Source organism: Varroa destructor, unplaced genomic scaffold, assembly GCF_002443255.2.
Source record: "Varroa destructor unplaced genomic scaffold, Vdes_3.0 BEIS01000006.1, whole genome shotgun sequence".
In the NCBI taxonomy this organism is placed as follows: Eukaryota; Metazoa; Arthropoda; class Arachnida; order Mesostigmata; family Varroidae; genus Varroa; species Varroa destructor.
The window spans coordinates 27,777,940-27,795,332 of NW_019211459.1; the positions used below are offsets into that span (position 1 = coordinate 27,777,940).

The 17,393-nt window shown below is 41.7% G+C and overlaps 1 protein-coding gene across 1 annotated transcript in view; it reads left to right on the plus strand.

Moving 5' to 3' along the window:
- LOC111252694 (uncharacterized) overlaps positions 1 to 17,094 on the plus strand; it is a 19,675-nt gene extending 2,581 nt beyond the window's left edge. Inside the window, exons 6-16 of the mRNA XM_086992556.1 lie at positions 3 to 650; positions 4,497 to 4,693; positions 7,080 to 8,259; positions 8,383 to 8,579; positions 9,987 to 11,256; positions 11,648 to 11,850; positions 12,097 to 13,210; positions 13,337 to 13,792; positions 14,103 to 14,282; positions 14,561 to 14,653; positions 14,943 to 17,094. Coding sequence (XP_086848682.1) covers positions 3 to 650; positions 4,497 to 4,693; positions 7,080 to 8,259; positions 8,383 to 8,579; positions 9,987 to 11,256; positions 11,648 to 11,850; positions 12,097 to 13,210; positions 13,337 to 13,792; positions 14,103 to 14,282; positions 14,561 to 14,653; positions 14,943 to 15,121 — 5,717 coding nt within the window. The 3' untranslated portion in view covers positions 15,122 to 17,094. The remainder of the gene's footprint in view (positions 1 to 2; positions 651 to 4,496; positions 4,694 to 7,079; positions 8,260 to 8,382; positions 8,580 to 9,986; positions 11,257 to 11,647; positions 11,851 to 12,096; positions 13,211 to 13,336; positions 13,793 to 14,102; positions 14,283 to 14,560; positions 14,654 to 14,942) is intronic.
- Positions 17,095 to 17,393: the final 299 nt, after the last annotated feature.

Below are 17,393 nucleotides of genomic sequence, written 5' to 3' on the forward strand. Positions count from 1 at the left end.
GGCGTTCACAGAAGCCTCCACAGTAGTTTCCAGTGAAAAGTCTACTGAGGCATCTAGTGAAACTTCCACAGAAACTTCCAGCGAAGGGTCTACTGAGGCATCCAGTGAAACTTCCACAGAAGCCTCCACAGAAGCCTCTAGTGAGTTGTCTGGTACAGTTACGACTGAATCTACCAGCGAGGCCTCCTCTGAGTCTACAAGCGAAGTTTCCAGCGAACCAGCTACGGAAAGTGCAACCGAGGCTGCATCTGACGAAACGTCCCTCGCCTCAACAGAAACTTCCGAATCCACCCCTGATATATCTACAGAAGGTTCGTCCTTGGCTGAAGGATCTACAGAGTCTACGAATGAATTATCTACCTCTCGTAGCGAGTCTACTGAGCTATCTTCAGAGGCTACGACTGATTCAACTCTCATAACAAGCGCTACCGATTCAAGTTCGGATGCAACTTCAGCGGATCAAACTACAGAAGCCTCATCTGAAGGTTCACCCGAAGCATCTACTACAAGTGGCTCAGAGCAACAGACATCTTTCGGAACAACCGCATCGGCGGAAACTGAATCCGACACGCACATATCTTCAACGTCTTCAGAAGCTGTCACTTCCACTGAGCCGGGATCTTCAGACAGTACGGGAGAGACTGAAACAGGTAACGCAAAAAGTAAAGATGGCGAACATTTCTACTAACATTTCAACTTTTGCGATGTACTTAAACACAAAACTGGCGTACATTATTAAAAATGAGGTTAGTATTGTACTAATAGTTCTGTCAGTGATAATGTTATCTGACTGAATAAATAGTATTTATTCGGTCAGATAACATTATCACTAACAGTAGATTTGTTAAAAAAAAAAATAATTTGCTAAAGATGGCCACGAAGATCCGAGTAAGCAGAAATCTTCTAAAACCTCTCACTTTGATGACTGATTGAGTGTACTGCCAACAAAAAATCTTACCTATTCAGTTTTACTGTTATTATTGAAACACTTCACACACGGGTGTAGGTTAATAACACAACATCAAAGTGAGCATGGATCATACGAATCTATTTTAATTTATAAACTTTCAATAATTTACCAGGCATTTTAAGGTTGGCACCAGAAGGTAGTGATCGGCATGATATGCATCACAATATTATTACAGTTTAAAGCTCCCACGGCTGCGATAAGGTTCATTGATGTCCCCTGCCCTGTAAAGTCTATGATAAAGTCATGCACGAAAGAAGGCGATGAACTCCATAATCGCCGCGCGTAGGTTTATGGATAGTTCATTGACGTTTATTTGCTATTCTCCATCGCACCTAAGCCGAAGAAATTCCTATCGATATCTGCGAGTTTTTGCCTTTACTTCCCAAGACTAGCTGTAAAGGCCTCTGTTGCTGGCAATTTAAAGCGGCGGCGTAAGCGCCTAAGCAAGTAGTGTCGAGTTCGCCAGGACACATCCTAATGCCTTCTTGAGAAAGAAGATTTGGCCCGATTTTGTCGTTTGAGGTTGATTCTTTTATATGACACGCGTCCCATACGTTGTTACTGGAGCTTTCGTAAAATCAAAAAGAAAAAAAAAACTAAAAGCGATTTAATCTCTTTTTCATTGTACACGGTCTTTTTGCGCCTCTTAGATATGTTCGTAATGAAACATCTGCAGTTAACGGAGAAGAAAAGCTTTGATTTTGAACAAGAGCTAACGGGGCGAGGTAGAAACTGTTAGTGGGTTAGCTACTATAGTTAGCTATCCCTCTGTCCATTTGAACTTCATCGTTCTGTCGTAAGATTGTCGCAAAAAGTTGGGTTATAGTTTGTTGTTCCTGTAACCTGTTTAACTTGTATATCATTAAATCATTCGCGTTATACTATTTTTTTACACACCCTTTGTTTGATCAGAAAAATCCTTCATTAAGATGGAGAATAGAAATAGGGTGATTTATGAAACCGTCATTTTCTTATCGTTGCTTTTCGTGACCTTATTCCTGGGCGGCCAATCGAGGGTTACTCTTCACTCTACTGAAACCTACCGCACGTAAGAATTAAATGCAGATTTAATAAAAAAAACAAAAAATTAAATGATGCCATCCAGCACGATGCAAGAACAAAGACGCTCTTGAGACGCTCATTGAGAACTCTATCTAAACCGGAGACTTTCTTATTACACAGGCTTCCGTGTCCTTACATAAGTTCCCGCACTGTGAATTCTTGCTCAAGGATATTGCATGAGATTGAGACTTGCTCTTTTTACGAGTAAAAGGCCACAACGCGCGAGAAATTGTATTGCAAGCGCAAACACATTTGAGGTTTGATTGAGGATTAATGAAACACATTTGATGCCCAACCACTAAACTTCCATGGTATATCAGCCATTTGAATGACTAACGCTCTGCATTAAACAACTAGACGAACTATTCAAGCTACTTTTACAGCTTTTTACACGTGTGGTTTTTTTTGACGAAAACTAAAAAGTAGAGTATGGGTTAAGGATTAACCGGAAGCGTGAACTCTATCTGCGCCGTCTGGAGAAGACGCTAAGTGTGCTCGAACCGCGACATGACAATGCGTAGGCCGATCTTCTTTTTTGAAAGCTTCATATATTAAAAATATAAATGATGATCGGAAACGCTGATATTTTCTTGAGAAAGCCAACAGAAGATCTCGAAGGATTACACAAACACTTCGTGACGTGATCGATCGTCATTGTTAGTTAGCTATAATTGCATGATGATAACTTGGTATTAGTTGATATACGAGAAAGTTTGGACAATATATACATATTAACAATTCAACACAGTTACTTACACTTTGAAATATTTCTGACTAGCATATTTTAGGACACAAGGCCATTTCTTACAGGAACCGTACGCCTGATAGGTTAAAGTATTTTAACAAGTAAAGCAGGCTAATCTATAAGTCGCTTAAGCGTTTGAAGAATTTTGGTTCGTATGAGAAAAAAAAAAGTCCGACAATTTATAGTTCTTTATTTTATTTATTCTGTACGAATACTGTAATTATACAGACGAACTATATTACTTAATTAAATTGAAGTTCTGAAGTATTTTCTCCCGTCTGTAATGAGCATTTTCATTTCGCAACATTACCAGATTCACTGTTCATTGGACATAAGAGTAGGACTTTTGTGGTGGGCTGCGTATTTTTTCGTCTAATTCTCTTTAGACATTGGACATTGATGCATGCCACAATAATACCGCAACGGTTCTACATTGAATTGGCTCCGCTAAAGCAATTCTTCTTAATCGATCGTTTTTGAATGAAAAAAACATTTATTCATTACCTTTTTTAACAATAGATGCAAATAACGACGTTTCGAGCTATACACAGCATAATACCTAACAAACTACCGGTGTTATAGACGTAACTTGGCTCGTAGAATCTACGGGCGGGAGGATTCTGTGGGAAAAGGGAAAAGCGGGGAAAATGCAAACAGCATAAGGCTACTCTGTTTCTGTGAACATCTTGTATAAGGTGATAAACAAACAGCAGAGGGAAAGCGGGCTTTACTTTCGGATATAGAGCCTGTTCTCTGCTCCTTCTTAAGTAAAGTATACCCTAAATCTGCTCATAAGTTGTGTATACGAGATATATACTATTATGCATTACATTTACTTGTGCTGTTTATGGCATAGTACTTTTTATGTCAAGTGTTGATAAAGAGTGAGAGCATAGGTAAGGACTTTCGATCGCTTACAGTATGGCAGGATCATGAAGGATCGAATCCCCAGCCCGCAGTTTTGGAGAACGATGCTCTACCGGTTGAGCTACATCCCTAGAATATGATAGAAATCTAAGTTCTAGTAAAAGCTTTTATAAAAATTTTCAAATTCCTATACTTATTATTGAATAGTTTCCACAACGGCGTCAGCACGTGCCGTTCTGTCGCCTTCCCGAATCGCAAACGTTTATTTCTTTTGTATTTCATGTCGATATATACCCGTGTATAGGGTCTTACCAAATTATGTGCGCACCTTGTAGAGCAATCACATGCTTGTGCCGCAAACTCTGTTTGAATTCGCCTCCGTAGACTGTAACCTCATATCAAATATATAACAGGCGACCCATGCAAGATAGAGAAATGCTTGTATTTGTTTAGTAAGGTTCCAGAGACGTTGGAAAGGTGTAACGCAAGGGTAGCACCGTGCCTTCCATAGTGCCCACTGTCTTTCATGTTATCACTACTCGACAAACCGATTGCAATGCGTCTTCTATCCTTCATATGAGAGATGCCATAAACCAAACCTGGCAAAGATTATAATTTTAATCTGAGTTTAGCCGCACATTTTCGCGGCGTCTTCTATTTGTCGTTTAAGTAGTTTATTCACTGTTGCGCTTTCTCTATACACTCAGTTTGAAGCGGACAGCAACCAAATAATTAAAAAGTATCTTGGTTAAAAAAATCGTGGTTTTTTTCCTGGCTGTCATTTATTATTGATATATTTTTTCACGTATATCCTTAAAGCATTTTGGCACTTATACGAATTCCATATTTCAGATTGCATGGTTGATGGCGAACACTATCCCAATAATGGTCCGATCCCCACGGACGACCCATGTCAAATCTGCCAATGCGTCGATTCGGAGAAGGTCTGCGCAACTGAACAGTGTGAAGAACCCGAGGAAGGCTGCACGTTAATGCCTCCAACGAAGGACGAATGCTGTAATTACAAATGCGCTGACGACACCACGTCCGTGAGTATCGATCTTTACGCTAGCAAATGTCTCTTTTATTTACACGATAAACCGGTACTTTTTTATTTATAGAAAACTTTTTCTATAGGCATTCACATTAGAGATTTGAAACAGACTGGTTGAATGGCTGCCATAGTTCAGAAAAAGAATATAAAATATCATCCTGTTATCATTCATATCTGTAAATAATCAGTATATGCGTTTTATATTTATATAACAACGATTCGTATCGTTATATATGTAAAACGGATTGCCTAAAGCTCTAGACGTAATATATTTAACGTAATGGAATCAAATGTTTTTTTTTTTTTGCAAATCTCTAAAGTTCGCTCGTCCTAGTTTTTTCTCAGACACATCTCAAATCCATCTACATTTTTTCTTCTTATGTATAACTTTCACGAAATATGAACGTGTTACACCACAATGTTTCGCTTAGACCGCACAAGAAGGGTCTCTGCTTACCTTGATTCAAGTTATCGTGCTTCCAACACACACACACCCCCCTTGCCACGGTGTAGACGATGAACGCTCGTAGTTACTCTTCTATCGCTTACCAAACGCCAAGGCTTAGGGAAGCAGATTCCAATTCGACTATCAGATTCTTACTCATTTCTTTAAAGATTTGACTTCTCTTATATTTTTCACAGTTTTTTTTCTTTTAATTAGATAACTTCATTATCGCTAGAATCATTTACGTTGCTTTCTGAGACTATTGAAATCCACCTCGGGTGATTCCACCGACCGTCCCTATTATCCGGACACGGAGAAGTGAGGATATCTTCCGAAGCTGAATTTTGAAATTCACGAGCTTAAAGCACGTCAGGGTTTATTAGATAAGACGGTCATTGCTTCCTAAAGGACCGTCTGAAAATCAAGCCTCCAAAGACTTCGGTTATTGAGGATCAGAAGGTCGTCGTTTCTCTGATCAGGCACAGCATAGCAGGATAAATTGCAACAAGCTACACTGTTATGGGCCTCTGTAGTTCGTTATGGAAATGGCACTTTTTTCCAACAGCAATGAAAATAGTTAATAAAAATAACCCTTATAGAATGTATAAACAGTCAGGTAATGTAAATGTTCACAGTCGCCTTAACTTGCCAGACGTGATAATTCCTTTTCCTCAGTAAATACGCTTTCCAAGCGGCCAGTCAACGAATAACAATGCACATGGGCATTGCCTGGGCATGTTGGTTAAGGTAAACAGGGCTAAAATCGAGTTTGTTGTCCTGAGACAACTATAGCTGTCTGTAAATATGTTTTTCAGTTACTTCGAATAGTCGTCATAATAGCACACACTTTCCGTTAACTGTACATTTATTATGCCCAATATGAGCTAAGCTGTCCTCTTGGCCGTTCCTTGGCTTCTGATCGACAATCGTTGAAATATCACAGCAGGCTTATACTACCCTTGATGTATAAAGACCTTCGCTGCTCACCGTAGATACAGTCAAGGCCTGCCGCATTTCTTTCATCTGCTGCCGCTAACGTAAATACGGAATAATCTCAATGAAATTTAGCTATCGATGCTTGTCGCGCTCTCTGTAATAAGTGACGACAGAGACCTGGCTTTCGCTGTAGTTACCAGTTTAGACAAAACATTGATAGCAGTTTCCTTCGGCAAGGCAAACTGCGCTTTGCTCCTTTAATTCAGTCGAATCGCTCGGAGTCCGTTTTGACGCGAGTTCTCTATGAAGCTCTTTTATACACTATTTCAGTATTCGATACCGATACTTTTTTTTTAGCCTTTCAGCTCTTGCATGGGGCTGTAATAGTCCCGCAACCGGAACGGCCCGTGGCAATTTTCTTCATTTTTTTGGCACGACTGAAATCCTTACCTTTCTAGTCGCTTAGCGCTATTCAGTCCTAACAAAAGTGGTTGACTAAAAATTAATGCCATGGTGGATTATTTCTCCTAGCTCGTTACTTGAGCAGCGTGCTACTGATGTCCTTTGCCCCTCAGATGAACAAAATACTGTTAATTGTCGGATAGTACAAACACTAACCCAGTGCCCAGTTTACATACTGGACACACGCCAACGGTCACGCAAAGGTTATTTAATATAAAAGTTATTTTTTGTTTTAATTAAACCATTTACATTAGCAAATATTATTATTTACATGCTCATTCATACGTAGCTAAACAGTTATTCATTGGTCCAATCGATTGTTTCCACTGAATTTATTTATAATACGTAAAACACCATGCATTTGTTGGTATGATTCTTATGCGAACCCTCGGCTTAATAACAAACCTGCTGTTGCCATTTTTTCTAATAAATTTCAAGGATTTGGGGGGGACCGATGGCCTACATATATTTAGTTGAACAATAAATTCATTTATACTGTTTTGATTATCATGAACCCAATACACCATTCATTTTCCAGGAAATGCCTGCTATTGAAACCACGTCTAATGCTGGTCAAACAACCGCTGCTTTTGGCGAAGAAGTTACGACCAAATCTGAAAGTACAGCAGGGTCAGTTGCTCCGGAAGGCTCCACTGAATCCACCTCATCCTCATCGGAAGCTTTAACAGAATCAACTGAAATGGTGTCAACTACTAATGAGGGATCGTCCACTTCCTCAGTTTCCCAATCTGCTCTTGAGGAATCTACAAGTGCTTTACCTGGAGCTTCCACCGACACTCCTGCTGAAGGCAGCACAGGAGCCTCAACTGAAAAGCCTATCGATGCCTCAAGTGAAGGGAGCACGGAAGCTTCAACCGAATCATCTACCGGTGCTCTTACTGAAGGCAGCACGGCTTCATTTGAGGCGATGTCGGAGACTTTGCCAACAGAAGCGGTTGAAGCTATATCTGCTACGGCCTCGGAAACGTCCTCGGAGCAGCCAACAACGGCTGAGGTTCCAACTGCAGAGAGCACAGCAGGGTCTATGATAATGCCTTCAACAACTGAAAGTACAAGCCCTGACATCGCTGAGGGTTCAACAGAAGCAGAAGCAGTTTCTTCAACGGAAAGTGAAGAAACTTCAACCGAGGCGTCTTCCAGTACAGAAATGGAATCCACGACATCCAAAACTGAAAGCAGCACCGAGACTCCTTCTTTAGTAGCCGAAACGGAAGCTATGTCTACCGTCAGCCCAGAAGTGTCAACGGGCTCTACGAGTGAATCGTCGAGCGAAAGTTCCCAATCATATACAGAAGTTCCCGCAGACACCAGTGGTGTAAGTGATAGCTCCTCCACGCAGGCAGACATTTCAACGGATGTAAGCAGCGAAGCTTCAACAGAAGACTACACTGCAGCTAGTTCGACTACGGAAAGCTCAACGGATTCTGGTATTGAAACTTCGAAGATGGTGGATGGCACAGAAACGAGCCTTTCCCCTGCTGAGGATTCAGACGTACCCAGCACCAAAGCTCATTCTGAAACTTCGACTGGCGAAACCTTACCGAGTTCGTCTGCTACCTCTGAAGGCTCTACTGAAACCGAGATTGAAAGTAAAGCAACGACCTCACCAAGTGAAAAGGACATTGAGTCAACTACAGAAGCTTCCGAGGGCACTTCTTCTGCAACAACCTCTAGCAGCACAGAATCTTCAAGCAACGGTATCATAAATAAGCCTTATACTGAGACTATAATGATAACTATATTTTACACTACTAATTAAGTTCTAAACTAGATCATAAATGATTTGATGCAGACTCACCTCACTATGGTTGTTGTTGCAGACTGTATCATTGATGGCAAAAGCTATCCAAGCAACGGTATTATTCCATCGGAAGACCCATGTCAGATCTGCCAATGTATTGATTCAGAAATGGTGTGCGCCAACGAAGTATGCGATGAGCCCGAGGAGCACTGTAAGCTTATGCCTCCTACCAAAGATGAATGCTGTAATTATAAGTGTGCCGACGAAACTTCATCGGTAAGTAACCTTCAATTTTATTGATATGTGAGAATCGTTTCATGTAAGTTAATGTCAACACTTTTTTAAAATAAATTATCAGTGTCGTACCTCCTATCTCGAATTGGACTTATACGAAAAATACTAAAAAATTACTTTAAAGACTGGTGGCACTCTTAACAGCCTTCAATAACACGTAAATTGCGTGTAAGCTTGCCCGAGCAGAATCAATGTTAAAAAGTATTCGTACAGTGCAACAATCCATGTCCGTCCAGAAGCAGACTTTGTCTACAGTCTTTTTGACTCTACAAATAGTAAATAAAACTGTAGAGAGAGTATAAGGTTGAGTTATCAGCTATATTTATTTATTTGCATGTATTTTATTTTTCGGAAGAAGTTTCAGATTCTTCACACAGAAAACTGTTTAACGCCGCTTATGCTTACGTTTCGACACCATTACTCTAAATCTTTAATTTTCGACAGCCGCCTCTATTGAGAGAAATCTATACATTATATTCCTTCGACAGTCACGGAACAGCGTCCACACTTAATTTCAGCTCATAGTCTATGTCCATACCCTTTCCCCTGAGCCTAGTACTTTCCTTTCGAAATTCGGCCTAGTACATTGTAAAAAATGATTTTCCGTTTCTTTGCTGATTATTTTGATTTTTGTTCATATTAGGTATTACATATCATATATATATGTGCTAGCTAGATTTACTTTGTACTTGTCGTTTGTGTGTTAAACATTGATTGACATTCATTTCGTGCCATCACTACTAAATACTTCTCAGATTTTTGCAAATTTTAATCGTTGTATTCTTACACTTACGTTTTGGGCGCTTTTGTCAATATACAATATATAATTAATCTTTGTTTGTTTGGTGTCTTTGGTTCTTAGTGTGTTTGGCAGACTTCAACCTTACCCTATCGGTTATTTCAACAAGTATAAATGCCACAACACACGAATGAAGTATAAATCGTATAAGTAGACTTATTTACGATCCGAGGTTAAAAGTTGATTTTTGAAGAAGCTTCTCTACTCGCCCACGACTTCAAAAATACGACACAGCAGTTCCCTGCTCAAACGCTTTGAAATGTGCTCTTCATTTGTGTACATAGATTTATAATACAATCGACCTGAAAATAAAGATATTTTTATTTAAGAGCGAAGACTCTGCATCCCATCAGGTTTTGTCAAATCGCGACCTCAAACAATGCGAAGCTATTCAGTTTTGCTGTATTAAGATTGCCAAATATATCTCTATTGAGTTAGTTTCGAATTGAATGAAAGTTAGGTGTGATTTTTGTATTTTTATGTAGAAAATAAGAGTTTTTAGATAGCTGCAAAGGAGGAAAAAGACCTAACATAGACTGCAATACATGCTCTACTTGGAAATCTAATCTGGTTTCCTCTGTTATTTGTAGGAAATACCTTCAATTGAAAGCAAATCAAGTGTAGATAAAACTACCGCAGCTCTCCCTGAGAGTACGGAAGGTGCTGTGACGGAGGCCTCATCTGAGGCAGCAGAGACCGGGTCCACAGTGCCAGGTGAAGGTTCCACAGAGGAACTCGAATCTACTTCCACTACATACGGCTCTACTACCAAGAAAAGCTCTGAGGAAACTACAGACTCGTCAACTGAAATAATTTCAAGTGAGGCAACAGGAAAGACCACTTCTAGTACCGATTCCGGATTATCTACTAGTCCTGCGGAGGAGACATCTACAGAGTCTTTTACCGAAACAATATCTTTGCCAGCTGAAAGCTCAAGCGAGGCATCTAGTGAATCTTCTACAGTGGATCAGACTTCTTCAGGGTCTACTGAATCCAGCTTTGAACTTTCTACTGAAATCTCTAGTCAGTCATTTAGCGGCGATTCCACCGACACCTCTATGGCGTCAACAAGTGCGGTGGCCGAAGGGCCAACGGAAGCGTCTACCCCCGAAGCGCCCACTGAAGGCTCAACAGCGGAATCGCCAAAATTAGAAAGTTCTTCATCAACTCAAGGCACAACCGAATCTGTGCCTGAAATTTCTACTGATGCCTTGAGTGAGGGAGTCACGGAAGCAAGCTCTGCGCCTACCGAAGGAACAACTGCAACCCCGATTCCAGTCGATGAAACGTCCGAACCTGGCTCAACAGAAGCCCTGTTCTCTACGCCTACAGCGAGTAGTACTGCGTCAAGTCCATCACCTGTAGAAGGTTCCACTGAATCGAGCTCTGAAGCTTTAACTAGTGGTTCAGTGGAGGACGTCACGTATCCAAGTACTGTACCAGCTGAAGATTCGACTGGCCCCACCACGGAAATTTCCACAGAAGCGTCAACTGAAGCGACTGCTGACACCAGCTCGACAACACCCGCTGAGGGATCTAGTGAAGTTACAATGTCACCCGAAGTTTCAACAGAACTTAGTACACAAGCCACTTCAGAAGCTACGACAGAAGGTGCCACTGAAACGGGTCCCACAGATTCCGCCGAGAGAGCAACAACACAACCTAGTATTGAGACTTCTTCCACGGCACCAACAGAGAGCTCTACGGTTCCTGCTGAAGGCTCGTCAGAAGTCGCAGAGACTGAAATGGCTTCTTCCCTGAGTCCTGAAACCGAATCAGCAGCAACAGTGGCATCAACTCAGCCTGAACTCAGCTCCGACGGTGCTGCACCAGATATTACAACGGGTACTTCTAAAGAAGGTAATTTTTATTGTAACCTTTATAATGTTATACAAAAAATGCGATCTGCTTATGCTTTAATATGCTCTGTCTTCAAACCGGTGTTCAACTGACTTCCGAATTTTTTTAGCACCGACGTCGAGTTTTGAGATAAGACCTGATTCGACTTGTTGTTCGAGCTTTGTACCCTGTATTTTCCTGATTTCTGTGCACTAACTAGAACAATTGTCCGGTAAAATAATAGCCACTGCATTGATCTATTACTAACTGTTTCGGCTAAATCCACGTGCTACGTACGTAGAACGCGTAGGGCTTCTCTCCTATATTTTTCGGCTATCTGTTGCCTTCCTGTCTTATATTATACCCAGGGGCGTTTGTTTCTAAAACAATGCTGCATGTGTACGAATTTTAGGCTGTATGGTGAACGGAAAGGCTTATCCGAACGACAGTGAAATCCCTTCGGAGGATGCTTGCCGTATTTGTAAATGTATTGACTCAGAAATGGTATGCGCTGATGAAGTATGCGACGAACCCGAGGAGGGCTGCGAGCAGACGCCTCCTACTAAGGACGAGTGCTGCAATTATGAATGCAAACAAGAAGACGCCGTGTCAACGGTACGAGTAACCGCACGTCGCTAAGCTAGAACTTTTTATGAACGTTTCTATAAAGATATGTTTACCTCAAGAAATAACATCATTTTTAACGATGTACCTACAGAGAATGTATGGATAGGTCATACCATTGACCCATAAATATACTTCCCCGAAAAATTTATATTCAAACAAAATCCAAATTAGATTCGGCTGATATGTCTAGGGAGCACGTAAAAATTGACTATCACTTCAATTGCATACTTACAGGACAAATCGCAGATTGAGAGTAAGTCAGGTCTGGATCTAACAACTGAAGATCTGGAAAGCTCCCAATATTCTACCGGCGTCCCAAGAGTTTCAACTGAGGCATCAACAGAAAGCAAGAAATTGCCTTCTACTGAAAAATCGATTGAGACCTCTACCAATGCGTCTGAATTGAGTTTAGAGGGGGCAACTGAACCTCCTATGCCTGAATCTGTGACAACCGAGGCATTTGAACCAACAACAGGCGCATCGACAGAGCAGGGTTCGGAAACCAGTGAATCACCTACGGACGAAAGCATAGCTACTGAATTGGAAGAGTCAACTCAAGTATCCACGGCTGCAAGCAAAATATCCACCGAATCTGAAGGGTCAACGACAACCCCCGACACCTCGCAGGAGACCAGCCTAGCCGCCGTCACAGCAGGCACAGAAGCTTCAAGTGAGCCTGCTCCTTCAACTACAAATTTGGACGCTACCAAGGGTACATCCGAAGTTCCGACTACGGACATGTCAGGCTCAAGTGCAGCTTCGACAGAAGTCTTTAGGGAGCCGACCGAGATGGCTAGCGAATCGACCGCTACAGTCGAAGCTTCGAGTAAACAGTCTACAGAAGCAGCTAACGAATCCACAACAGAGACTAAGGGTGAACTTCCCGCCGAAGCAACTAGCGAACCACCTGCGGAAACACCAGGTACCCTTTCCACAGAGACATCCAGTGAAGCGTCAACGGAGGCTACGAGTGAATCTTCAACAGAGGCGCCAAGTGATTCCTCTACGGCAGTATCCTCCGCTGCTGAAACGGAAGCCATTTCCATGTTATCTACTGACGCTTCGTCTGATAGTATTACCAGTGCCATGACGACTTCAGCGTCGGAGAGTAGTTCCGAAGCCTCTTCTCAAACTTCAGACGAAGCTGCGACTGCGACGACCGGAACACCTACTGAGGAGACATCCACTCAGTCATTAGCCGACAGTATGCCTGACACTTCTTCTGCGTCAGACGGTACAGACGAAGCATCTACCCGAAGTTCAGCTATCACTACCTCAAGGACTACAGAGCCAGAGACAGAAAGCACCACTGATAAGCCTACTGAACCAACCTCAACGGAAGCATCAGGTAAAGTTTTTGCGTTTAAATTTAAGGTAAGGTTTGATAAGTTACAGAATTGATGAAAGATAATTCAGAGGTAGGGATACACTCTATTCAACTTGTTTTATTGATAAGCGATAATATTTGTAAAAGTTGCAGGTGACTGTACTGAAAAAGAAAAAGTGTATCCGCATAATACGACGGTACCGCGCGAAGACCCCTGTGAAATATGTACATGTATCTACTCCGAAATCATTTGTGCCACCGAGATTTGCCCAGAGCCTATGGACGGCTGCACCAAAATGCCAAAATCTGGCACCGAATGTTGTGTGTTCAAATGCGATAGCAGCACCACTCCTACAGCATCCGAAGAAACTATGCCCGGTTCGACTACACAAGAAGCTGAGCCGTCACGCGAGGACACATCCACCCCTGAAACAACACCGCAGGTTATTATGGCTGAAGTAACAAGCCAGGCATCAACTGAACAGCAGGTCGAAGTTACGTCATCAGCCACTTCCGAACAACCCGTCACAAGCACCACCGAGCCGCCCTCGCTTAACGCCACCGATTACGATGAAGAAGAGGAGGTGACAATTGCCCCCGGAGGTTAGTATGGTCCGGCCTACATAAAACGAAAGCGCAAGCATGACGGAATCTGCACGGTAGTGGATATGTACTTTCACGATGAACGCCTCAGATAGGTTGCGAATGTTAGCTTTAATGACTAAACTGCCATTTAAATGTAAATTGGCTTAAGTATCACTAATCACGGACGTGTCTAGGGAAACAGCATTAAGTGCGTTATGAAACACGGAATTACTATACAAATGACACGGGACCCTTTGATATCTTGAAGACTTCTATACGAACATATATATATATACAATAACAAACTGGTTTAACTTTGTTATTGCAGAGTGCGTGTATGAAGGTCGCGTATACCAGAGCGCTGCGCAAATTCCTCGACCTGACCCGTGTGATTTTTGCTTCTGCTTCCGAAGTGATATTATCTGTTTGCAGCAGACATGTCCTCCGCCCATACCGGAATGTCACGAAACTGCTATCAACGGGTACTGCTGCCCACGTTACGAATGTCGTAAGGATCACTCCTGTGTATTTATACCAATTTTACGTATTACCAGGCTTGTCAAGTCTTCCAAGTTGTATAGCAACGAGGATTAGAGGGCGATCCCGCTTCTCAAAAATCTAGCCGCGTAATTATGAATGATGACCGATGCTAGTGTGGTCTGCATAGTAACCTTTAGCTCAAATACTATGAAGAAAAAAAAAAAAGATATTAGGAGCCTGTGGCGAGTTTGATATTTGTAGAATACACAGATACTAGTTTGCCATGTCGTTTTTGCGTATTTATAGATGTGAATATGGCGTACAGAAATACTACAAGCGCGATCGTAACGACCACTACAACGACGACCGAGGAGCCGAGCAGAGCTGACGAAGAAAAAGGTAACAATATATGTAGTCCTATAGTCTTGATACGAAGCAGACACGGAACGGTTCTTTAAATAATGCTCTATTCGAGCAACGACACTTCATCGAACCAATCAACGACACGTTAGCATATTAATGAATCATTGCAATATTTCGCACTATTGCAGCATGTAAAGGTAGCAACAATTACAAGACCCCTCCGTACAAGATGAACGTATTTCCAGGTAAATAATATACCGTATTCGCATCTATTAGTCGGCGGGTTGAGTAATTCTACTTATACTTTGCGCCTTTCTGTGCACAGGCTGTCAGGTAAAGGGCCGTTTCTATCGCGTTGGTGAACTCGTCACAGCAGTAAGCTCGCCATGCATGGAGTGCCGTTGCGACGAGACGGCAACGATGAAGTGCGACCCTAAAGATTGCCAACAGAATGCGCCTCTTCTACTACGGATGAACCGGTCATTCTTCCGCTCAAGCACTTAGTTTCAATACTGTGACATACCAATCTGCAAGCTGCCACCCGAAACAGAGCATAGGCTTCTAGACGTCAGCCAGCTATAGAGAAATTCCCTTATACAGACGCCACGATAAGGAGCAAGCTGCAGGCCATGTTTACAACTGGGCCCCGTCACTCGAGGTGGCCTTCTACACATCTGTTCCCCTCTGTTTCTAAGTCATCGTATAAACCTTAATTAGTATTAATTCTTAACTAGAATTATTAGCGTTATTAATACATAGTCTTGCAGTCAATCCTATCCTAACCGCTGCTATGTCCATCAACTGTTGCTGATTGGTACGACATTTCTAGTTTCCCGCGAGACAGCGAGGCGGTCTTCCTCTCGAACCCGTTCATTGTATATTGGTGCCAAACGCTTATGTGTGACTTTCTGTAATATACTTTGGCTCCTTCAAGACAGCTACTAGCGAATTATTATTTTAATTTTGCTTATTACTTTTATTATTGAGGCTTGATGGCAGTGAAGAAAAAAACATATACTGGAGTGATAGAATAAGGCAGGTCGCTCGTAAGACCTGTGTATAATCTAGCGGAGTCTTCGGTGTGTACAGAGTATCATTGAGCGGAATAGTCTCTCTCTCCTCTGTAGAGGAAGCAAATATGTCCACTGTCCAGTACAGAATGTATATGTGCGACGCGCCATAGCGGCGCGAAATACCGCTGCGACTACAGAATGAACTAGATTAGAATTCGATTGGACACGATGACGCGGCCGGTTGAAGCGATACTGTACATAAATCATATTAGGTGATTCGGATTGACCTAACTAAGAAACGCCACGACCGTTGTCTGGCTCCCCACCACACACACACACACACACACACACATATATATATATATATATATACATATATATATATATATATATAGGCTTCTTGAGAAACCTCAAATTATTCTTATACAATAGTTAAGGTTTAGAAGATTAAAGCAAACTAATGATTTACTTTTCGTTGAACATTTTGAGGCTGGGTTAAGTTTAGCGCATTTCAGTAAAAGTAAATCCTTTGATTTTACATATTCGACGTACGACGAAACACATCTGCACTAGCTAAACTGGGAGATGGTTGCAAATGAAGTAGGTACACGCAGCAGCGATTTTGACCGAAAACATTTTATGGCCCCAGCTTCAAAATGGATTACAAAATCTCAACCATTTTTTTGTTTTGCCCCTAAAATTGCATTAAAATTTCGCTCGTTGTGGCTTATTGCTTCTAAAGAAGTCGATATTAATATGTTCGATAGGAAAAATGTCTCATCGCTATTTATCAGAACACGGCCATGCAGGTCTCTAGGAAGCAAAAAAATGGCTTGCTTTTCGCAGCGTGTAGCTGCCCTACCTTTTTTCCCAACTAGAATTATCAACGGATGCCTGGTTTAAGTCAGCCTTCCTGTAGCAAACCCCATCCACTGCACGAGCTGAACTAAGCGCAATTTCTAATAATGAAATAGAGAGCATTACCATGGGCTCCATCGGCACAATCAGCGGGCCTATTGATTTCACCAATATTTCGCTTTGTGTGTGGCAGCTCTTTCGCCTGTTCTCGTTTCATGTCCACGATAGGAAATCGGAACAGGAACCATTTATTTATAACGGACCTTTTTACTTCAATTAATTTATTTTACCTATTTATAAGCTAGTTATATTTATTGAGCCATAGCGGCATACAACAATGCGTACGAAGGATGGCCAGTGAGGATGTACACTGATGACAATTAAACCCAACAAGATACAATAGTACAATATGAGTGCTATACTTGAAACGGTTTGGAAAGACACACCAAAAGCATCATATGCTTCATCTCTGACGTTTCGTCTCTACGAGAAATTCACAAAAAAAAAACGCTGGTGAACATAACATTGCATGGATTGCCATATAAGTGTTTTGAACGGAAATTCTATAGCTGTACGAAGAGTAAATTATATAGTTTCAAAACGTAATGTGTGTCTTTTTCTTTTAGCGTAGACAATATTGAATTCAACACGAGTTCGGCATCTGCTATAGGACGACAAGCACCCCTAATCGTTTTCCCTATTTTGAGAAGTCCTTCTAGAATGCCTTGCGGGCAACTAGCCCGTTCTGTACTCTTCAAATTACTTATAATACTCGGAGTGTCGATATCATACTCAGGATTTTTTCGATTCGTTGTAATGGTAAACCATTTCCTTGTTAGGCTTAAAATAACTGAGTGGCGGTATCTCTTCGACAGGCGGTAACGCTCGCGGCAGGCTGCTGATCA